Source organism: Babylonia areolata, chromosome 23 (assembly GCF_041734735.1).
Source record: "Babylonia areolata isolate BAREFJ2019XMU chromosome 23, ASM4173473v1, whole genome shotgun sequence".
Taxonomy (NCBI): Eukaryota; Metazoa; Mollusca; class Gastropoda; order Neogastropoda; family Buccinidae; genus Babylonia; species Babylonia areolata.
Window position 1 is genome coordinate 25,561,883 of NC_134898.1, and position 24,810 is coordinate 25,586,692.

General features: G+C 42.8%; 2 protein-coding genes across 2 annotated transcripts in view; one reads left to right on the top strand and one right to left on the bottom strand.

Annotated features, from left to right (window-relative positions):
• The window catches only part of LOC143297856 (uncharacterized), an 11,364-nt gene extending 8,766 nt beyond the window's left edge, over positions 1–2,598 (bottom strand). Inside the window, exon 1 of the mRNA XM_076610380.1 lies at positions 2,279–2,598. The gene's annotated coding sequence lies outside the window, so the exon portion shown is untranslated. The remainder of the gene's footprint in view (positions 1–2,278) is intronic.
• Positions 2,599–6,366: 3,768 nt separating this feature from the next.
• The window catches only part of LOC143298129 (uncharacterized), a 212,710-nt gene continuing 194,266 nt past the window's right edge, over positions 6,367–24,810 (top strand). Inside the window, exons 1-8 of the mRNA XM_076610849.1 lie at positions 6,367–6,746; positions 7,683–7,952; positions 8,422–8,573; positions 8,874–9,047; positions 12,318–12,522; positions 14,566–14,745; positions 21,742–21,950; positions 23,953–24,138. Coding sequence (XP_076466964.1) covers positions 6,492–6,746; positions 7,683–7,952; positions 8,422–8,573; positions 8,874–9,047; positions 12,318–12,522; positions 14,566–14,745; positions 21,742–21,950; positions 23,953–24,138 — 1,631 coding nt within the window. The 5' untranslated portion in view covers positions 6,367–6,491. The remainder of the gene's footprint in view (positions 6,747–7,682; positions 7,953–8,421; positions 8,574–8,873; positions 9,048–12,317; positions 12,523–14,565; positions 14,746–21,741; positions 21,951–23,952; positions 24,139–24,810) is intronic.

Consider the following 24,810-nt stretch of genomic DNA (forward strand, 5'->3'; position numbering starts at 1 on the left):
ATAGCGCTGAATCTTGTGCAGAGACAAATCAAAGCGCTTTCGCACCAGTCATTCACACAAATGCATGACTGTAAAACTGTGGAAACTAAAGACAAGGAAGGGCAGGCAAGGGAGGCTATTTTGGAAAGAAGTGGGTTTTTAGGCCAGACTTGAAAGAGCTGAGTGTGGTGACTTGACGAAGCGAAAGAGGAAGTTCATTCCAATCGCAAGGTCCAGAGACAGAGACATCATGAATGTTACCCTTGCCACAAGGGGTATGTTACCCTTGCCACAAGGGGTATGTACTGCAGTAAACTCACATGTGGGCAACATGGGCAAAAGTTGCACTGCACGTAAACTGGTTACTATAATTATATCTTACTGCTCACACTGCACGTAAACTGGTTACTATAATTATATCTTATTGCTCACTCTGCACGTAAACTGGTTACTATAATTATATCTTATTGCTCACACTGCATGTAAACTGGTTACTATAATTATATTTTTACTGCTCACACTGCACGTAAACTGGTTACTATAATTATATCTTATTGCTCACACTTTGCTGACCAGCTTAGACTGGCTTCATGATCTGGTTCAGTCACTGAAACACACACACACACTGAGTGCAGTGTGTGTGTGTGTGTGTGTGTGTGTGTGTGTGTGTGACTCTGTGTGTGTGTGGCACTCAGTGTGTGTGTATGTGTGTGTGTGTGTGTGTGTGTGTGTGTGTGTGTGTGTGTGTGTGTGTGTGTGTGTGTGTGGCACTCAGTGTGTGTGTGTGTCTGTGTCTGGGTGTGTCTGGGTGTGATTACATGCAGGTCAATGGGTTCAGCCCCTTTGTGAGGAGCTCTTTTATTTGGGGAAAGATCTGACACCACTGATGTGATCAGATGCACAATGATGTACACATTCCTACACGGAATGACACACACTGGACGCAAACACTGATCAGCACATTAATGAGCAGATCAAGTGGACGCAGGTGAAATTCGTCAAAACGTGACATTTCCCCTACTTTTTGTGTACTGATGGATGAATATATGACTGAGTAGGGGATACAGAAGGAGGGAGGGAGGGAGAGAGAGAGAGAGAGAGAGAGAGAGAGAGAGAGAGAGAGAAAGAGATTACTGATAGACTGGTCTATTACACAATGCAGTGGGCCTACATGGCAATGGACAAGATAATGCAAATCACACACACACCTCAGAATTCCCGGAGTGGAGAAGAGAGGAACACAGTCAGACACCCAAAGGAAGGCCCTGGCCATGGAGTACATCTGCAACCAGTACCCCCTGGAAGACTGGACCCATGTCTTTACAGATGGCTCTGCCACAGAAGCAACTAGGGATGGTGGAGCTGGAAACTTCCTCCGATACAAAGATGGAGATGAAGAAACTGCAATCCCAACAGGAAAATACTCCACCAACTTCCGAGCTGAGCGAGAAGCCCTCTGTGAGGCAGCCACAACAGTCTCGCAGAACTCCACAAGAACAGCAGGGCAGGTGGTGGTGTTCTCAGACGCTCTCTCCATACTCCAAGCCCTCAAGAACTCTCGCTGCAAAGAACAGAACCATCTCACTTCAGCCCTTGTTGCCCTGAGTGCCAGAGTGGAGAAAGTGGTGATACAATGGGTACCAGCACACTGTGGCATCAGAGGCAACGAAAAAGCGGACATTCTGGCAAAAGACGGTGCACAGAAGGAGCAGGCCAACAAACTGGTGTCATACGATGAAATCAAGACAATCATCAAAGCACAGCAAGGAATAAATTTGCGCCTCCAGCACCCCAAATATAACCCAGAAGACTGATACCATTTGCTGGAACAACGGGAACAGGTCAAGACCTTCCGCCTGAGGACTGGACACAACCGCCTGATCCACCACATGCACACAAAATTTGGCATTGGACAGAGTGGAGAGTGCCCTTGTGGTGAGAGACCAATGACAACCGATCACATCCTTCAAGACTTACGACGCAAGCAGCATCCAGGAGGAAGTACTGGCCAACACTGACAGCAGTGGAAGCCAAACTGTACAGCCTTCATCGAGGACACCGGGCTGCTCATCTAACGGGAGGCGAACGAGGAAGAACACACACACACACACACACACACACACACCACACTACACCACACCACCACATGACACTCACACACACACACACAAGTACACAAACACAAACACCACACCACCACACAATACGACACCACACACACACACACACACACACACAGATAGGTTAATAAATAAAAAGATAAACAAATAACACAAGAAATGTATCAACACACACTTACCATACACAATGGCCAAACTTCTGACCACCGACATTAATACATCACATAGTATTGGTGTCTATGCCCAGACCGCCATAACGCGTGCATTGCACAAACAAGAACAGTCACTTGGTCCAGTTTCTATTCGTCAGGGATTCAATATCGATTTCGTTCCACCAGCTTGTTCAGACTCTTATGAACAACAACAACAACCGTCGATGATGCATTTTGTCACACAAAGAGTTGGTAATGTCCAAAGTGTTCGCTACGAAACAATTCTCATCTTGTTTGCTGCACGAATTCCACGACACGATCTCTTCCCTGTCTGTTGTTGATCTGGATTGAAGCAGATCGCTTGGGTCGCCAAGAGAGAGAACCGAAACCGAAGATATGGGAATTCCCCATAAACCCTAAAAATAGACTACAGTCGTCACCACTTTTTGCTGGGCCGGTGTAACAGGCCAGATCTTTCCCTGGCCAGATCTTACCCCCGTAAGAACTGGCCTAGGTCAGAGCGTATCCCCGTAAGAACTGGCCTGGGCTACATCTTACCCGGGGTAATGTTTGGCCTAGGCCAGTTTATATACCCTGGGCCATTTCTTACCCCCTCTCTTTTTCTCTGAAATACATTGATATTTGAAGAGTGCCAAGATTAACAACATTAGAATGAAGGGTATGTGAACTGCGAGGGATATATTTCACACAATAGTTATTACCAATGGGCTTTTTTTTCAAAACTGGAAAGTTATCAATGAACTTGTTGCTTGGGTAAAACTGTTGTCTTATTTGCAATTAAAATTTTCGATATGGAACACCTGTTTTGATTGATATTATCTTTGAACATGAAGTTCGTTCCTTGAGACGTTCAGTCGTTCTGATGAACAGTGACTGCTTTTGATGAATTATGCTTAGTGATCTTGAGTTGGAAATAGAAAGAGGGAGACGTAGTGGCAAACCACGAGAGTTTGCAAGGTTTGTAATATGGCTGTGATTGGGGATAAGTTCTATCTTATAATGGAATGCACAAAGTATAATGACTTCCGAGACAAGCGTGTGCATGAAAAAAATATTTGTCTCCGAAGTAGGTTTTCATTTTTGTTTTTTGTTTGTTTGTTTTTTGTTCATAGGAAGCAGATGGAATTTGTCCGCGGTTAATGGTGGTCAGTAGTGGTCCATATATAGTGGTTAGTGGTGGTCAATAGTGCTCTGTGATTGTGGTCAGCGGTGGTCAGCAGTAGTCAGTGGTAGTCAGCGGTCAACAGTGGACAGTAATAGGCAACGGTGGTTATTAGTGGACAGTGATGTCAGTGGTTAGCAGAAGTCAGTGGTCAGTGGTGGTCAGCAGTGGTCAGCAGTGGTCAGTGCTGGGCAGCGGTGGTCAGTGGTCAGAACTGGTTAGTGGTCAGAAGCGGTCAGCAGTACTAGTAGTCAGAGGTCAAAAGTCATAAGTGGTCAGTATATAGTGGTCAGTGGTTGGTTTTGGTCGGTCAGTGGTTAGCGGTTGTAAGTGATCAGTAGTGCTAGTAGTCAGTGGTGGTCAATGGTGGTCAGCTGTCAGTACTGGTGAGTGTTGCTCAGCAGTGGTCAGTGGTGGTCAGCATTAGTCAGTGGTCATCAGTGGTCAATGGATGTCACTGGTGGTCAGTGGTCAATAATGGTTAGTGGTCAGTATATGGTGGCCAGCAGTGGTCAGTAGTAGTCAATTGATAGCGGTGATCAGCAGTAGTCAGTGGTCAGTGGTGGGCAGCAGTGGATAGCGGTCAGCAGTGGTCAGTAGTAGTCAGTGGACTGTAGTGGTCAGTAGTGGTAAGCGGTGGTCACTGGGTAGTGGTTGTCAGTGACCAGCAGTGGCCAGTTTGCAGTTAATAAAATCAAAAACAAAAAACCAGGACGTCTTGATAATGCACAAATGTGACAAACAACGCAATCTGAAGAATTTGACGTAGTGGTCAGCAGTGGTAAGTACTGGTCAGTAATGGCCAACAGTATAGTGAAATCCTGCTAAAACGTTGCAATACTGCATACAATGTGATGCAAGCTGAACTCTGATAGTGGTCAGTAGTGGTCATGCAGCGGTCAAACACCTTCAAAGACATAATGTACAAATGCGGCAACATAATGCAATCTGAGCACTCTTGAACTGTGGTCAACCATGGTCAGCTGTGGGGGAACATTGACCTGGGGGAACTTAGACCTAGGGGAATATAGACCTGGGAGAACTTCGACCTTGGGAAACATAGACATGCTCCCCTGCACTGCATCCCAACTAGGTCACTGTTCAGTAACCTCTCTGATGTTGTCTGAAAGTGAGCATGATGTGAGCAGGCGTGGCATGGCACGTGAAGGACATTACGAGTATGTCTGTGGGTGGGTGGGGGTGGTGGTGGTGGTGGTGGTGTGTGTGTGTGTGTGTGTGTTTGTGTGTTTGTGTGTGTGTGTGTGAGCATAGACGCTAGCGTCAAGAAAAGGATTGCTTAAGTCAGCACCGCCTTTGGGAGACTCCGTGAGAATGTCTGGGAGCGGAGACAACTCACACTAAGCTGAAGGTCTACTGTGCAGTGGTCCTTACCACCCTCCTTCACGCCAGCGAGACTTGGACTGTCTACAGCAGACACGCCAAACAGCTCAACCCGAGCTGTCTCTGCAGACTCCTCCACATCAGGTGGCAGGACAAAGTCTCCGACACGGAAGTCCTGGAACGAGCTGGCCTCTGCAGCGTCTAAACCCTTCTGCAGAATGTCCAAGCCAAGTGGGCTAGACATGTGGTGAGAATGTCAAACAGCCGACTGTCTAATCAGCTGCTGTGTCAGGGCAAGCGCTCAGTTGGAGGACAGAAGAAACGCTACCAAGACTGCCTCAAAGCGTCCCTCAAAGTCCTGGGCGTCGACATCAACACTTAGGAGACACTTGCTCTGGACCGCCCAGCTTGGCACAGCATAATCACCACAAAAGCCCGTGCAGCTGAAGCCAGGCGCATCACCGAGGTGCAACGGAAGCGTGCTGTGCGCAAGGCCCGAGCAGCATCAACTGCCACAACAGCACCCACTCACTTGTGTCTCACATGTGGGCAAGACTTCAGGGCCCGGACTGGACCCACAACCACACACACACACACACACACCCCTTCCATCTGACTCTTGAAGCCATGGTCATCTTCGAATCCGAAGAACAAACATCACATCACGTTTTTGACGAACATCATCACATCACTTTTTTTGCATTAATTGCAAAGTGGCTTGTGCGTTGGAAGGAGTTATATACATTCCCTGTATCATTCCCTTTATCACACCGGCACACGCACACACACACACACACACGTGCGTGCACACACGCACACACACACATTTCAAGTTTTAATTATCCTTTCACACCTTCTGGAGACGGAATGAGGCTATAACAAATAATGATTACATGACCAGAGTAAACATTTCTAAAATGCACAACAGCGTCACATTGAAGTTGAGAAAATACAAACGTCTTTTAACCCCAAAACAGTATCGACAACGTCTGCAAATTTTAATAAACTTACAGCGAATGTGACTTTTTTTGTGTGTGTATCTACTTAGAGCATGATAGAAAATTAAAAACCAATTTCGTAGATAAATATGTCTCAGGCTTTTTTTTCTTCTTTTTTTTTTCAGTTGTTCATACTTAGGACATTCCATTATAAAATGGAGCTAATTCCCAACCACAATCACAGTTGCAAAGCTTTCACAACCGTAACTTGTGGCAGGCCGTTGCGTCTCCCTAATTTACGACTTATGATTACTATTTAGAGTTCCTCCATACCATTTGCTTTTGATTAGTTAATTGTTTACTTGGTGACAAATCATTAGCATTGTCGCCAGATTTTTTTCTTATTTTTTGCATAATGAAATGGTTTATCCTGGAACCGGTTATGAAAATTCCACATGCAATCGGATGTTTCCGTAAATCTCTGCAGATGGCAACGGAAACGCACGAAGAAAATGAATGAACCAGATAAAGATAAACTATTTAGGAACAGACGTGTAAGACGAGTACTCATTTGGCGGAGTTCTAACTCAGATAACATTGACCGCAGCGTCATCCGGGGCTTTGGTTACCAACAACAATTTGCATGGCGGAGGGCAGACCGCACGCCAAAATGGCACCAAGGGCTTGAAATCTGTACCGGACGAATAGCGTTGGTAAGCCCCTAGCTGCCCTCCTTTCAACGTCGGGGAACGGGAGAAGACACAAGGACATTGCCGCAATGGATGAAAGACATTGGTGGATCGCTGGAAAGATCCAGGAGAGCTTCAAAATCGGCGGCTATGACAACCCCACACTGCTGGAGGATTTCATGTGCGAGGAATCAACCCTGAACAAAGTGAATAAGTTTCTTCGTGCCGGGGGACCGTGTCGTCTCTTCTTCTTCTGCCAGAAGCCAGAGTCTGGTGTCATCTCTACGCGGGAGCTGAATGTCACTGGCAATCTTGCGACACTGAAAGATGTGGATTTGGATAAGGTATTGTACATGTCGTGTTCTTGAAAAAATATTAGTCGTCAGCGTATCAACAGAAATGAAAAAGTCTGTCGCTGAAATATCATGACACACATTCATACTAACCATGTCTATATATATATATATATATATTTTTTTTTTATTTTAATAGTTTGTTTGTGGCTTGAGTGTTCATTGCAAATGGACACTGGTTTGTCAATTGGAATTTACCTATGTGGGAAGTGTGTGTGTGTGTGTGTGTGTGTGTGTGTGTGTGTGTGTGTGTGTGTGTGTGTGTGTGTGTGTGTGTGTGTGTGTGTGTGTGTGAATATGTGCACATACACGCATGTGTGTGTCTGTGTAATTAACTGTGTATGAATGTTTGTGTGTGTGTGTGTGTGTGTGTGTGTGAGAGAGACAGAGAGACAGAGGGAAAGATTTGTTTTCATGTGTTCATGTGTGTGTGTGTGTGTGTGTGTGCACTGATACACATATGTATCTGAATTTTTGTCTGACTGAGTCTGTCCATGCTCATAGTACAATGACACGGTCATTACAATGACAGTTTGCGACAATCACACTTTGTTGCCATTATCTGCCCTCTTTGCTGCTTCTCATATCTGGGACAACCTTCCCCATCATATTTGTTTATCTGATTCTATATTTGACTTTCATTCACAAAAAAATCATTTTTAAAAAACTCTTGTTTTCTTTCTTCTCGAACAAACCCATCCTGTCAGCTCACTTTGTTACTATGTTGAATGAGAGAGTGGGAGTGGAGAGTGAGGGTTAAAGAGTGTTCATGAATGGTTCATGTAATTTTTTTCTTAATGTAAAGTGCCCTGTGTTCTTAGAGAGAAAGGTTGCTATACAAATGTACATACATATATATATATATATATTTGTATATACACACATATATTGCTATTATTATCATTATTATCACACTTTACTTGTCAGGTCACTGTGCTGTACTGCCTTCGTAACCGTACCGATAAAGATGTTGACGCCAGTCGCATGGAACGTGATGTGTTTTGTGGGGAGCTGAAACACAACACAATTGAGGCGCTGAGCTCCCTCCTGTCTGACATCTACCTCCCCATCGTTCGTGCTCAGAATGACTGGGGTCACTGCAACGATGAGGGTCAGTCTCATCTTATGCACTCCATGGACAAGTTTGTGATTGCTTTGAATGAAACCGCTGCTTCCATGAGGCAATCCAGACAGTGGGTGAGTTAGGAATGTGTGTGTGTGTCTGTGTCTCTGTGTGTGTGTCTGTGTGTCTGGTCTGTGTTTGAGTATCTCTGTGTGTGAATACTATATGAATAGGAAAGCATGTAAACATTTATGTGTGAATACTTCTGTAAATCTGTCGTTTTGATACCTTCAAGATAAAAACATGAAAGGAAAAATTAGATTGGCAATATTTGTACAGTTAATTCTGAGCAAGCATCCATGTACATTCTATTCTTTGTGCAGAAGTATTGAATGCACATCAGCGAAAAAAAAAAAAAAAAAAAAAAGAAGCCAAGAAAAAAAAAGAAGAAGAAAAAAAGTTGTTTTTACATTTTGATTTTCAGCTTCTGCATGTGCGTGTGTGCCTAGTTACCTGAAAATTCATGCATGCTTTTAGAAACACACTCTATGATCAGCGACTTGTTGATTTTCTGACAAAACAATCACGGTGATTCATTGACAGATGCTGCGGCAGCCAGAGAACATAGTTCTGAATGACTTCAAACAACAGAGGGCGGCAGCGCTGGACTCTCAGTTGATTTCACAGTATGAGGAGCTGGTGACCGAGTGGATTAACACCATTGAGGCCATTGTCTACGACACCACCGATGAGAGGTCAGTGCATCAGTAGGTATGCGAGAGAGATGGTTGTGAGTGTGTGTGTGTGTGTGTGTGTGTGTGTGTGTGTGTGTGTGTGTGTGTGTGTGCACACGTGTGTGTGTGTGTGTGTGTGTGTGTGTGTAAACATTCATATGTGTATGCTTGTACATACATTTGTGTGTACATGTCTATGTGTGTATGTGTGCACATACATGCCTCTGAATAATTTTGTAAGCGTAATAGCCATAGTTGTGCACCAAGACACTGCATCATTTCTGTGACCATCTGTCTGTCATGTCTGTGCATATTCTCCAGGTTCATGGACCCCAATGCTGGACCCCTGTCAGAGCTGGAGCGATGGCGCCGACGTCAGCGGCTGTTGACCAGCGTCACGGAACAGCTGAAGGGAAAAGAGTGCAAGGCTGTCATTGCTGTTCTCATCCAGGCCAAATCCAGACTCTTGAAGAAGTGGAAGGCCACTGATGTTGCGTGAGAACAGTTTTCTTGAACATTGAGCGTTAGGGGTTGACCTGTGCGACAGTGAGCTTTTGGGATTGGTCTGTGCAACATATTTCACATTGCCGAACTCACATGGAAGCTATAGCTAAATTTCATTTCTCTGTCTCTTTCTGTCTGTCTGTCTGTCTGTCTCTCTATATTGTAATCACAGATTCAGGCATATTTGTGAGTTGACACTGTCACTTTTGATATAAAGCAGAAATAAAGTAACAAAAGCTAAAGAATAAGAAATGAGACAACCTCAATTTTTTTCATGCAATGTAATGATTGTCTGTAAACAATGACTCATTCTGAATCAAAGAAAGCAGCTCCAAATTTCATACAATTACCTTCAGATTTCATGTTTGGAGTCACTGGCATCACTCAAGGCAAGTATCATATTAAGGAAACATGCATGGCTTGCACTGGAAAAAAAGAGGGACAACGACTTGTTTTGTTTAGTCTCCCTGGTCTTTTCAACATATATATATATTTAAATAGGGTTCCATGTTTTTTTTCGCAGATAAGTCATTCCCTTTCACAGTGCCTTTTTCCTTTAACCCTGTTGTTAAGCTGGGCTGAAACAGACTATGATATAAAAACGACAGCTGGTGGGAATTATTGGAACAGACTCTGCATCATAGTATTGCTCTCTGCTCATGTGTTTGGCAAAGTCAGACAATATTGCTGGTTTTTCTGATATTCATGTATAATTGTTTTTATGTATTGTGCATTGGGTCTGTAGCTTGATAACAGGTTTATTATTGAGTGTTGTTTATGGATTATTCTGTATGTCTGCTTGTCTGATTGACTGCATACCTCCAAAGCCTCTCTCTCTTGTAGTGTTAGCTACATTGTATACCATGCCTGTCTGTATATATCCAATGCATCTCTCTCCATAGTTATGTATTATCTACCATATAATGATATATAGACTGTCTATACCCAATGCATCTCTCTCCATAGTTATGTATTAGCTACCATCCCTCTCAGTCTGTCTCCAATGTCTCTCTCTCTATAGTTATACATCATCTGCCTGCCATGCTTGCCTTTCTATCTCCAATGTCACTGTCTGTCTTCATAGTAATATATTACCTACCTGCCCAGCCTGTCTATCTACACACTCTTTCTGTGTCTCATTCTCTCTCTCTTACTTGACTTACTCTAATACCATCAGAAATAAGATTCATTCATTCATTCATTCATTCATTCATTCATTCGTTTATTCCTTCTCTCTCTCTCTCTCTCATTTCTATATTCATATACGTTATTGTCATGAATGCAGGTATCATGATTATGTACTTGTAAATGTTTACTGTGCAATTGAGTGTATTTGACTGTCATGTATGTTTTTCTATAACCTTTTGTTATCTTGTGAACATTTTGATTTCATTTCCTTTTGCCCTGAGGACTGGATGTAAAAAAAAGCATATACATACTTATTCTACTTCCCTCATTAAAAAAGATTTGTTTGTTTGTTTGTTATCTCTCTCTCTCTCTCTCTCTCTCTCTCTGTGTCTCTCTCTCTCTCCATAGTAATACATTACCCTGCCTGCCTGTCTGTCTGTCTCTAATGTCTCTCCCTCCACTGTTTTTTATTTTCTACCTACCCTGTCTGTCTTTCTCCAATGTCTCTCTCCATAGTAACAGTCATATTACCTGTCTACCCTGCTGCCTGTCTGTGTCCAGTGTCTCTTCTTAGTGTTGTATGATCTACCAACCCTGTCTGTCTCCGGTGTCTCTTCTTAGTCATGTATGGTCTACCAACCCTGTCTGTCTCCAGTGTCTCTTCTTAGTCTTGTATGATCTGCCAAGCCTGTCTGTCTCCAGTGTCTCTTCTTAGTGTTGTATGATCTACCAACCCTGTCTGTCTCCGGTGTCTCTTCTTAGTCATGTATGATCTGCCAACACTGTCTGTCTCCAGTGTCTCTTATTAGTGTTGTATGATCTACCAACCCTGTCTGTCTCCAGTGTCTCTTCTTAGTGTTGTATGGTATACCAACCCTGTCTGTCTCCAGTGTCTCTTCTTAGTGTTGTATGATCTACCAACCCTGTCTGTCTCCAGTGTCTCTTCTTAGTGCTGTATGATCTGCCAAGCCTGTCTGTCTCCAGTGTCTCTTCTTAGTCATGTATGATCTGCCAACACTGTCTGTCTCCAGTGTCTCTTCTTAGTCATGTATGATCTACCAACCCTGTCTGTCTCCAGTGTCTCTTCTTAGTGTTGTATGATCTGCCAACACTGTCTGTCTCCAGTGTCTCTTCTTAGTGTTGTATGATCTACCAACCCTGTCTGTCTCCAGTGTCTCTTCTTAGTGTTGTATGGTCTACCAACCCTGTCTGTTTCCAGTGTCTCTTCTTAGTGTTGTATGGTCTACCAACCCTGTCTGTCTCCAGTGTCTCTTCTTAGTGTTGTATGATCTGCCAACACTGTCTGTCTCCAGTGTCTCTTCTTAGTCATGTATGGTCTACCAACCCTGTCTGTCTCCAGTGTCTCTTCTTAGTGTTGTATGGTCTACCAACCCTGTCTGTCTCCAGTGTCTCTTCTTAGTGTTGTATGATCTACCAACCCTGTCTGTCTCCAGTGTCTCTTCTTAGTGTTGTATGATCTGCCAACCCTGTCTGTCTCCAGTGTCTCTTCTTAGTGTTGTATGATCTGCCAACCCTGTCTGTCTCCAGTGTCTCTTCTTAGTCATGTATGATCTACCAACCCTGTCTGTCTCCAGTGTCTCTTCTTAGTGTTGTATGATCTACCAACCCTGTCTGTCTCCAGAGTCTCTTCTTAGTGTTGTATGATCTACCAACCCTGTCTGTCTCCAGTGTCTCTTCTTAGTCATGTATGATCTACCAACCCTGCTGGTCTCCAGTGCCTCTCTCTCTCTTGCCTGCCTACCTACCTTTCTTCCTACTTACCTACTTACCTACCTACATGCCTGTCTACCTACCTAACTTCCTACATACACACATGTCTGTCTATCTACCTGTCTACCTACCGACCTACATATGTGCCTGTCTGTCTACCTACCCACCTACCTACCTGCTTGTCTACCTCCCTACCTACCTACCTACTTACCTACCTACCTACCTACCTACCTACCTCTCTACCTCTCTCCCTACCAACCCACCTACCTGCCTACCTACCTGCCTGTCTGTCTACCTCCCTGCCTACCTACCTACCTGCCTATCTGTCTACCTCCCAACCTTCCTACCTACCTACCTGCCAGTCTGTTTACCTACCTCCCTACTTATTTATCTGTCTTGCAGACTGACGGACGGCCTGAACGACACCAAGGACAAGGTGAAGTACCTGGAGTCGCTGAAGCGTCACTTTGACCAGCTGTACAACGAGGCCACGCCCCACAGCATCATCAACACGGCCATCCCCGGCCTGACCAACTCCATCAAGCAGATGGACGCCATCTCCCGCTACTACGCCCGCACTGGATTCCTGGGGATCATCCTCACCAAGGTGATGATGCCGTTGTTGTTGTTGTTGTTGTGGCTGTTGGAGTGTGGGGAGTGGGGAGCAGGTCCAGTTTGCCTATTCCCGTTTCGCCTATGACTAAGCTGTTATTGTTATTGCTGTGGCTGTTGGGGAGTGGGGAGCAGGTCTGATTTGCCTATTCCTGTTTTGCCTATGACGATGCTGTTGTTGTTCTTGTTGTGGCTGTTGGAGTGTGAGGATTGGGGAGCAGGTCCGATTTGCCTGTTTTGCCTATGATGATGCTGCTGCTGTTGTTGTTGTGGCTGTTGGAGTGTGGGGAGTGGGGAGCAGGTCCGATTTGCCTATTCCCGTTTCACCTGTGACAATCCTGTTATTGTTGTTGTTGTGACTGTTGGTGAGTGGGGAACAGGTCCGATTTGCCTATTCCTGTTTTGCCTGTGACGATGCTGTTGTTGTTCTTGTTGTGGCTGTTGGAGTGTGAGGAATGGGGAGCAGGTCCGATTTGCCTATTCCTGTTTTGCCTATGACGATGCTGTTGTTGTTGTTGTTGTGGCTGTTGGAGTGTGGGGAGTGGGGAGCAGGTCCGATTTGCCTATTACCCGTTTCACCTATGACAATGCTGTTATTGTTGTTGTTGTGGCTGTTGGAGTGTGGGGAGTGGGGAGCAGGTCTGATTTGCCTATTCCCATTTTACCTACTTGTTGAGTGATCATGCCTTGCTGTCTCCCTTGAGTTGGCTTCTTGAGAGTTTGACTCTTTCGTCGACGGGCGCAATAGCCGAATGGTTAAAGCGTTGGACTTTCAATCTGAGGGTCCCAGGTTCGAATCTCGGTGACGGCGCCTGGTGGGTAAAGGGTGGAGATTTTTCCGGTCTCCCAGGTCAACATGTTTGCAGACCTGCTAGTGCCTGAACCCCCTTTGTGTGTACACGCAAGCAAAAGATCAAATACGCATGTTAAAGATCCTGTAATCCATGTCAGCGTTCGGTGGGTTATGGAAACAAGTACATACCCAGCATGCACACCCCCGAAAGCGGAGTATGGCTGCCTACATGGCGGGGTAAAAACGGTCATACACGTAAAAGCCCACTCGTGTATATACGAGTGAACGTGGGAGTTGCAGCCCACGAACGCAGAAGAGAAGAAGAAGAAGACTCTTTTGTCCTATTGTTTCGCATGCCTGCTGTTCTTGTTTCACCTGATCGGTGTGTTTCTTTCTCTGTCTGTCTGTCTCTGTCTCTTTCTCCCCTTCTCTCAAAAATACAGATTCTAAAACACACACACACACACACACACACACACACACACACACACACACACACACACACACACACACACACACACACACACTTCAGTGAAGTGAGATTTAAAAAACAACAACACACACACACTTACACAGACACACAGACAAACAGACACAGACACAGACAGACAGACAGACAGACAGACACACACACACACACACACACACACACACACACACACACACACACAGAGCAACTGAGTACATGAGTGAACTGGGAATAGGTGAATCAGGAATAGGTGATTCAAGAATAGGCAAATCAGGAATAGGTGAATCAGGAATAGGTGAATCGGATTTATATCTATATATGCTCCATGTGGCAGGAATGTTCATGTAGATATGACTCTCAAAGAGACTCTCTTGCCCTGTATAGATCTAGGTATGAACCATGTGGCAGGAATGTTCATGTAGATATGACTCTCAAAGAGACTCTCTTGGCCTATATAGATCTAGATATGAACCATGTGGCAGGAATGTTCATGTAGATATGACTCTCAAAGAGACTCTCTTGCTCTACAAAGATCTAGGTATGAACCATGTGGCAGGAATGTTCAAGTAGATATGACTCTCAAAGAGACTCTCTTGCTCTATATAGATCTAGGTATGAACCATGTGGCAGGAATGTTCATGTAGATATGACTCTCAAAGAGACTCTCTTGCCCTATATAGATCTAGGTATGAACCATGTGGCAGGAATGTTCATGTAGATATGACTCTCAAAGAGACTCTCTTGCCCTATAGATCTACGTGTGAACCATGTGGCAGGTGACGAACCAGCTGGTGATGGCCTGCAAAGACCACATCAAGGCCTGCACCATCAACATCATCCAGGACCGTGACATGCTGTGGGACTGCGTGGGACAGGAGGCCCTGATGCGCGACCCCGCCACCATCGGCGACCCCCAGCATAAGCTGTTAAAGAGTCAGGTGGAGTCTAAGTTGAAGGTAGTGGCCGTGCTGTGCTGAGTTTGACTGACAGCATTTTTTTTGGTTCCTTTCGTTTATTTAGTTACCTAGTTCATTCAAGTGGCACATTGCCAAAAACTACACACAGACAAAATAAAGATCATAAGTGTGAATTCATTTATTTACCAGTTCACACTTGTCCAAATGGCATATTGCCAGCAAATACATATATTTAAATAATCCTTATATACCAACTTACGTACTAATGGGCATATTGCCAATGATTACAAATATAGAAGAAAAGACCTTTACTGCCAATAACTGCATTTAGAAAATGAAATCAAAGTGTCAATTCATTTCTTTACCAGTTCACACATCACCAGATGGCATATTGCAAACAACTACAGATCAGAATGCAAACGAACCACTTGTCTCTTGCTTAAAAGAGGAGAGCTGCAAAATTGATACAATGTTTTTTTTAAGGAACACCACAGTCAATGTTTCTTTTGTGAACAGAAGTAGTACAAGTCAAACTTGAAAGCTAGTGAAGTGTGCAAAACCTGACAAAACCTCATTAATTTCTTAGTAAAAAGAGACACAAGGGAGAGAGAGAGAGAGTGAGGAGGACAAAGAGAGAGTGGGCTGGGGGTGCATATGAGATACATGATTGGAGATACACTTCCCTACTTCAAAACTGACAGCATCTCTGTGCAGTGAACGAAGAGTTCGAAAGTGACTCACCACCGCCACCTACCCACACCCCACCCTCCCCTACATTACTCTTCCACCCCTACTCTTACCCCCCCCCCCCCCCCCAGCCCCCCAACTTCCCCCCACGCCACCCCCACCCCCTTCTTTTTGATGTGTAAAGTTTTCATTTAAGGTTGTAAGAGAGTAGCATTAAACAAATTGTGATAGCAAAGACAGTAAAGTGTAAAGAAAAACAGAAACGGAGCACACGTCAGGAGCTGCAGACTTTCATGTGGATCCTGGCCAGGACCTTGCTTTTTCTCTTGCTAAGATCTCTGTCCTTCAAACTGTTCTTTAAGACCTGTCACTGCTTTGTGCTTCTCTCCTGATGCCACATGGTTCTGAGGTGTCCCCCCCCCCCCACACACACACACACTTGCTGTCAATACAATGCAATACATCTTTATTTATTTGATGGGAATTTATGTCGACAGTTTATTTCTTTTTGCTATACACATGGGTCTACGACTCTGTCTTCTTTCCTGGTGCGTGCGGACACACACACACACACACACAGACACACACACACACACATACACACAGGCACAGGCACACATGCACACGCACACACACAGAGGCACACATGCGCATGCACACACATGACATGTGGGTACACACACATGCTTACTCACTCACACATGTGCATGCACACATACATGCTCACACAGACACATGGAGACACACACACACACGCACATTGCACACACAAACACACACACACACACAGGTACATATATATACACATGAACACACACATACATTATGTAACCAAAAAAGAAAGGTTAGGAAAGAACTCAGTGTACACATTCTTTAACCCTTTCGCTGCCAGGAAAATAAGATTTAAGTGAAATCTATTTGCCAGGGTTTTTTCACAAAAAACGGGTATAAATTTTCAAAAAATTCTGTGCTCTTTGTTATTGGAGAAAGACCCATAAAAGTATATATTTTCTGAAAGGGAAATGAATAAAGAATACAAAACACATGATGTTTTCCCATTTTATGCATTTTAAGTGACATGCTGTTGTTTTGAAATCAGTGTTTTGTTTTTTGTCACATTTTCAACTTGTTCATTACAAACATTAGTCTGGTAATTTGCACAAAAATATCATTTTCTGGACAAATGGATATCTGCACACACAAAATCATACTAGAACAACCACAATATAAAAAAAACTGAAAAAGAAATAGATGCATTGTGACTTCTGCAAGTGATAATATGAATGTGAGGCCACGCCCCCTCAGTCTCCACCCCCCTCCTCTTCACCCCTCTCACACCGTCACGTCATCAGACCGCGTTGGCTGAGTGCCAAGAAAATAGCTCATACGGTGCCCTGCTAAAAATTCGTCTGCTAGAGTTGAACAGCCTGCATCACTCACTGATAGTTGTATCTTTGCCACTCTCTTGATTGCTCCCTTTATTTTCTATCAAATCGTCCTATAAATGTTCACCACTGTCTTCTCCTTCGAATTTATGCTCCAATTCTTTCTGAGCATTAGCTAAAGAAAGTAATCTTGTTTGATTTAGTTCGTCACGATCGCGTGTCTTGAGCACGGCGTCAGTCCGACATTTTGTTGAGCGAGCGAGAAGAGGAGCCAGGCAAAGACTGCGGCCAGTAACCCAACCAAAACGTTCAAATAAAGGACTGCCTTATGACGCAGATGGTGTTTCTAGCTATGAATAGAATCCAGAAAGATTCCCCAAGCTAAAGCTACCAGCATTTTTGTCAACGAACTGAATGCAAAGCAGGGAAAAGTCAGAATATTTCGATGACGAGTTATCTCGTCATGCAGGCAGCGAAGCATACATGCTTGCCATGACGAGTTATCTCGTCATGCAGGCAGCCTAGGTGAAAACAACTGCCCTAATACCAGGTAAAAGTAGAGAGCACAAAAGCAACTACAGCAGCTACATGTACACAAACAGGCACACTTGCACACAGACAGATGCAGACACACAGACATACATACAGATAAATATAGACACATACATATAAGCACACACACACACACACACACACACACACACACACACACACTCTCTCTCTCTCTCTCTCTCTAATCGTTAATTTTTTGCTTTTTTTTTTCTTCATTTTTTTTGCATTAGACTCATTGCTTCCAGCATTTTTCAGTTGTTTCCCCATTCCCCCCTCAGCTTTTTAGGCCTCAAAGTCATCTTTATTTTCTGCCTTCCAGTGTTAGTGTATACCGAAGGTATTATTGTCAGCATTCCTGATGTCCTTTTTGGGTGCAGACACCATTCACTTTTATTGTTCAGAATTTTTACCATTTCGTTGCATAGATCCCCCCCCCGCCCCCCCCTGCCCCTGCCCACCTCTCATTTACCTGTTGTCCCTTTGGTTTGTATTGATTGAGTTCCAAAGCTTTGAAATCTCTCAAGAGGATTGTGTCATTTACAAACAAACAACTCCAGCAGACAGAAAAAACAAAGCAGAAACATGTTGATTTTTTTATAAACCGGAAACTAGATTCAGGTAGGTTTGTGGGAGTGTTGTTGATGCCTAACCCAGTTCAACAGATTGCTGTGCCGGTGGTAGTATCGTGTGTACTTTTATGCTCTGTTATATTGTGGAGTGTGGTTGATCCTCCTTCCCTCCCCAACCTCTCTCTACCCCTCTACAACAAGTTTGTGTATGGAGAGACAGGTCGCTACCCATTATATGTCAACAGTGCAGTCAGATGTATCAGATACTGGTTAAGAGTAATAAAAATGGATAACAGACGTCTCCCCAAACAGGCATATACCATGCTAGTTACTTTAGACAACAATGGCAAAAAGTGTTGGGTCTCTCGCTTAAAAGATACACTCTTTAGCCTAGAGTTTGGATACAGCCTAGAGTTTGGCTGCAACAAGGGGTAGGGTGCAAAAAATTGTTTATTTCTTTGCTTAAACAACATCTAACATATTTACTTACAAGAATGGGAAAGCTCCGTAATGCAGAAAAATATGTATAATTACTATAGAACATTTAAATTTACCTTTGAAAATGAAAGATATTTTGATTTTGTGAACATAAAATGTTTCAGAGACTGTATTGTCAAATTACGCTTGGGACTATTACCTCTTAAAGGAGCTACTTTGAAATCATTTTTCAACAATAATCAGGATAAACTTTGCAGCTTATGTGCAGTCACGGAGGATGAGGAACATGTAATTTGTGTTTGTCCTTTGTATTCCGAAATTAGAGATAAATACCTGGACTATTGTAGCATACAATCTCTACCACAATTGATAAAATGTGACAGCATGCTTAAAACTAGGAACCTAGGAATTTATATCTTTTATGCATTGAAAATTCGAAACAGTTTCGTAGGTGATATAGATGAGTAATGCCCTCTGTACTGGCTGTCAGTTGTGAAAATAACTGAATGAAAATCTGTAGGTTTAGGAAATTCCACTTTCTTGCATGCGTGGCTTGTTTCATGTTTTCGTTTTTCCTTAATAGGCATTCTACATTGTTCTTTTTGTTTCTAGGGGCCGGAGGCCTATGGAATAAAATTTGGTTCTTGTTCTTGTTCTTGTACCTTCTCCTCTCCTGTCACACAGCCTCTTATTCAAGTGTTCAGTTTTATTGCAGCAGTTCAAAGAGCTTTGTTGTTGTCAGTCAGAGGTGTTTTGTGTGGTGCAGTGCTTGTTTTGAAAAAAAAAAAAAAAAAAAAAAAAATCCCCAACTAATCAGGGTTTGTGTGTGTGTGTGTGTGTGTGTGTGTGTGTTCATGAAGTGAGTGGATACTAACGCCTGAGTTGCAGTGTTATTGGCGGCTAATTTCATGAGTTTCAGAAGAGGAAAAGTGAAATTTGGAAAAAAAAAGGAAAAAACTTTTTTTAAAAAAGTCTGGTGATTTAGTGAATAAGTTTTCACCGTTTAAGATTCATATTGCTCTGTTGTTTTTTTGAAAAAGAGAGGAGATAGTCATTAACTGTCACTATTATTAATCAAGAAGATTTGAAAACAATTGATAGACTAATCTTGTATTCTTTATTGGCACACTTTTTTGTTTGTTTGTTTTTTTGCATGAACGCCATCCATTATAATGAAACAGCTATGGTAACATTGAAAGCTAACTAGACATTTTGAGTGTAAATGTAAATGGATACATTTTTATTTATTAGTGAATAAAAAGAGAAGTAAGTTAATTAACTTTTGGAAGTGAAACTAACTAAAGAAATTTGTTCTAGTTGGGAGAGTGATTCGTGAAATTAGCTTTAGTAATTAATCAATGCGATGTTCCTTCTTTAAACGTTTATGGTTACTGAAGTAATTTTTACAATGCACAATGTGCAAGAGATTGAGCAGTTTGAAAAATACCTAAAATGTACTAAAGTTAAAATTAAAAAAGTAATAGTTTGAAAAAAAGTAATGCACACTTGGATTTTTTTTACAACCAGTTTTTTTTTTTTTTTTTTTTTTAGAAACTGAAGATTCTATTTTTGAAATTCAGTGTTCAAAATTTGTGGCACAATGTGACTGAAGTAAGAATATTTCAAATTCAAAATCAAAACTGATTTTTATGAGAGCCTTGTGTATGTTCATGACTCATTTTGCAGTAGAACAATGATTATTAAGACTTGTGAAAACAAAACAAAAACAAAACTTTTAGTTAAAGTAATAGCTGTCTGTTATGTTACATCAGTTGACCTAAGGATTTTATGGTGACCTTGGAAGAATGTCACAGTAAACACAATGACATTTGATGATGTTACAGTATTCAGTTCAAGGATTTAACCATGGCCATGACAAACATGTTATGGTAGATACATGCATGTTGATGATGTTACAGTATTCAGTTCAAGGATTTAACCATGGCCATGACAAACATGTTATGGTTGATACATGCATGTTGATGATGTTACAGTATTCAGTTCAAGGATTTAACCATGGCCATGACAAACATGATATAGTAGATACATGCATGTTGATGATGTTACAGCATTCAGTTCAAGGATTTAACCATGGCCCTGACAAACATGTTATGGTAGATACATGCATGTTGATGATGTTACAGCATTCAGTTCAAGGATTTAACCATGGCCCTGACAAACATGATATAGTAGATACATGCATGTTGATGATGTTACAGCATTCAGTTCAAGGATTTAACCATGGCCCTGACAAACATGTTATGGTAGATACATGCATGTTGATGATGTTACAGCATTCAGTTCAAGGATTTAACCATGGCCCAGACAAACATGATATAGTAGATACATGCATGTTGATGATGTTACAGCATTCAGTTCAAGGATTTAACCATGGCCCTGACAAACATGTTATGGTTGATGCATGCATGTTGATGATGTTACAGCATTCAGTTCAAGGATTTAACCATGGCCATGACAAACATGTTATGGTAGATACATGCATGTTGATGATGTTACAGTATTCAGTTCAAGGATTTAACCATGGCCCTGACAAACATGTTATGGTAGATACATGCATGTTGATGATGTTACAGTATTCATTTCAGGGATTTAACCATGGCCATGACAAACATGTTATGGTTGATGCATGCATGTTGATGATGTTAAAGCGATCGAATCAAAGATTTAATGGTGACTTAGACAAAAATGAAACTGAAAGTAATGACTTTTGATGATGTTACAACAGTTAACTCAAGGATTTTATTCATGACCAGGGCAATAATATTTCAGTTACTGTTTATGATGTTGCCAACAGTCAAATTGAGGATTCAATGATGACTTTGACAAAAATGGAACAATAAAAGAAATGACTTTTTGTTGATGTTACATCAGTTGACTGAAGGATTTTTCATCAAGACCTGGATGGAAGTTTTCCAGTTACAGTTGACAGTATTACAGCAATCAGGATTTTTGTCATGACTAGGACAAAAACAAAACAAAAGAAAAATCACATTGACTGTTGACGATGTTACAGCAGTTAGGATTTTTATCACGACCACGACATACCACAATGATTACTGATGTTGTTTCAGCAGTCAGCTCGAGGGGGGTGAGACAAAGGACAAAAATATCACAGTGGTTGTTGATGATGTTAGAGCAATCAAGATTTTTATCACGACATGGACATGCCACGATGATTATCATTGATGTTTCAGCAGTCAACTCAAGCTACGAAAATGAAGGACAAAAAAATATCACAGTGACTATTGACGATGTTAGAGCAATCAGAATATTTATCACGATCTGCACATACCACGATGATTATGGATGATGTTTCAGCAGTCAATTCAAGGTAGGAAAACGAAGGGCAAAAAACATCACGACGACTGTTGACGGTGTTACAGCAATCGACCAGAGGGGGCAAAACAAAGGAGGGGAAGGACATCGGTGTGGCAGAGGACGGGCTGTACAACCGACTGCGTGCCTGCCTGACGCTGCAGGGGTTTTTCCGCGAGGCCTTGCGGTCCCTGCGGGACTCCCTGGGGGGATCCCAGACTCTGTCCCACTACTCCTCCGTCAGCAGCTTTGCTCAGGCCATGGTGCCAGGACAGAAGTGAGCTACAGGGAGACGTGTTGTGTGCGGGATCTGTGAAGGGGCATGGGGGATGGGAGGTTGGGGGGGGGGGAGGTGGCAAGGGAAGAGGGTGTGTGTGTGTGTGTGTGTGTATTGTGTTGTGTTTGTGTGTGTGTGTGTGTGTGTGTGTGTGTGTGTGTGTGATCATGTGTGTATATGTGTGTGTGATGTCCTGTGTGTGTGTGTGTGTGTGTGTGTGTGTGTGTGTGTGTGTGTTCATGTCTTTTGTCTATGCATGTCTTGAAATGTTCTCAAGGACACGCAGACATGTACATCTGTCTTACCTCGTGAAAATTTGGCAAAATCAACGTGATCAGTTATTTCCATAGATTTACAGTTATAAACCCTGTTACCTAATAACCTAACTGTACTCAGTCAAAGATTTTTGAAACATTCATTATCATATCCAAAGCATGCCATGTGAACAATCCAAACTGTGTCACACTCAGTCCCAGATATTTTGAGACAGTTGCCATCATGCTGGTAGCAACATTCCATGCATAGTGACTCTCTCCTGTTTTCAAGCCCACTCTGGAGGCAGTGGAATCTGAGATCAGTGGCTGTTGTTCATGTAGTCACGAACATGTCCTGTATTGTCAGAATAGGTTATTAAGAGTTCAAGAAATAAATACAGGTATTTTAAAAAAAAGACCCTTCTGTTTAAACTTGATTGTCCTTGACTCAAATTCTTCGTCAAAGTCAAACCACATATCCCCTCCACCACCCATCCCTGAAAATGGAGTATGACTGCTTACATGGTGTGGTTAAAACAGTCACACAGGTAAAAGTCCTCTGTTACATGGTGCGGTTAAAACAGTCACACAGGTAAAAGTCCTCTGTTACATGGTGCGGTTAAAACAGTCACACAGGTAAAAGTCCTCTGTTACATGGTGCGGTTAAAACAGTCACACAGGTAAAAGTCCTCTGTTACATGATGCGGTTAAAACAGTCACACAGGTAAAATCCCTCTGTTACATGGTGTGGTTAAAACAGTCACACAGGTAAAAGTCCTCTGTTACATGGTGTGGTTAAAACAGTCACACAGGTAAAAGTCCTCTGTTACATGGTGCGGTTAAAACAGTCACACAGGTAAAATCCCTTTGTTATATGGGGTGGTTAAAACAATCACACAGGTAAAATCCCTCTGTTATATGGTGCAGTTAAAACAGTCACACAGGTAAAAGTCCTCTGTTACATGGTGTGGTTAAAACAGTCACACAGGTAAAATCCTTCTGTTACATGGTGCGGTTAAAACAGTCACACAGGTAAAATCCCTCTGTTACATGGTGTGGTTAAAACAGTCACACAGGTAAAAGTCCTATGTTACATGATGTGGTTAAAAGTCACACAGGTAAAATCCCTCTGTTATATGGTGTGGTTAAAACAGTCACACAGGTAAAAGTCCTCTGTTACATGGTGCGGTTAAAACAGTCACACAGGTAAAAGTCCTCTGTTACATGGTGCGGTTAAAACAGTCACACAGGTAAAAGTCCTCTGTTACATGGTGCGGTTAAAACAGTCACACAGGTAAAATCCCTCTGTTACATGGTGTGGTTAAAACAGTCACACAGGTAAAATCCCTCTGTTACATGGTGCGGTTAAAACAGTCACACAGGTAAAATCCTTCTGTTACATGGTGTGGTTAAAACAGTCACACAGGTAAAAGTCCTCTGTTACATGGTGCGGTTAAAACAGTCACACAAGTAAAAGCCCTCTGTTACATGGTGCGGTTAAAACAGTCACACAGGTAAAAGTCCTCTGTGAATGAGTGGATGTGGGAGTTGCAGCCCACGAACACATGCACACACAAAAACCAACAAAAAACATCCTCACATTTCAATACATTCTAATGTCGTTTTGTAGTCCAGAGTTTTGGGGACTCAGAATCGACCATTTCTGCCAAAGATCGTCCGGCAAAAAACCACCATTTTTCCTCTCTCATGTATGATGTCTCAGAAAACAACCTTGACCTTTTCTGCAGGGGTCGCAGCACCACCGGGGCCAGCAGCACATCCCGGGTCACGGGGTCACCGACAAAGCGACCCGAGGCGGGCGGCCATGGCGTGCCCATCACGGACGAAGACGCCATCATGGCACACATGGACGTCTTCTGTGGGCGCATTCGTCAGCTCCTGGAGGTGATCAACACAATGGCCCAGTACAACAAGTGAGCAGTCCATTTTCTTGTTTCTTCTTCGTCGTCTTCTTCTTTGTTCGGGGGCTGCAACTCCTACGTTCATTGTATGTACACGAGTGGGCTTTTTTGTGTATGACTGTTTTTACCTTGCCATGTAGGCAGCCACACTCTGTTTTTTGGGGAGTGCATGGTGGGTACGTTCTTGTTTCCATAACCCACCGAATGCTGACATGGATTACAGGATCTTTAACGTGCGTATTTGATCTTCTGCTTGCGTTTACACATGAAGGGGGTTCAGGCACAAGCAGGTTTGCACATATGTTGACCTGGGAGATCGGGAAAATCTCCACCCTTTTCCCACCAGGCACCGTTACTGAGATTCAAACCCGAGACCCTCAGATTGAAAGACCAACGCTTTAACCACTCGGCTATTGCGCCTGTCTTTATTGTTTCTATCTGGTGAGCGTATTTGATCAGTTTCCGTCAGCGTTTCCCCCCCTTCTCTTCCTCAGGCAAAATCGTATGTGGCATTATTAGACTTATTACATTATTAACACTTATTATTAAAACATAGACATTTTGAAAAGAAGAGAGAGAGAACAAAAGTGTGAATGAAAGAAACGATATAGAGAACAACAAAAACACTGAAAAAAAGTGTTAATTAAGTGAAAAAAGAAGAAAGAGAGGGAAGAAGAGGAAAAA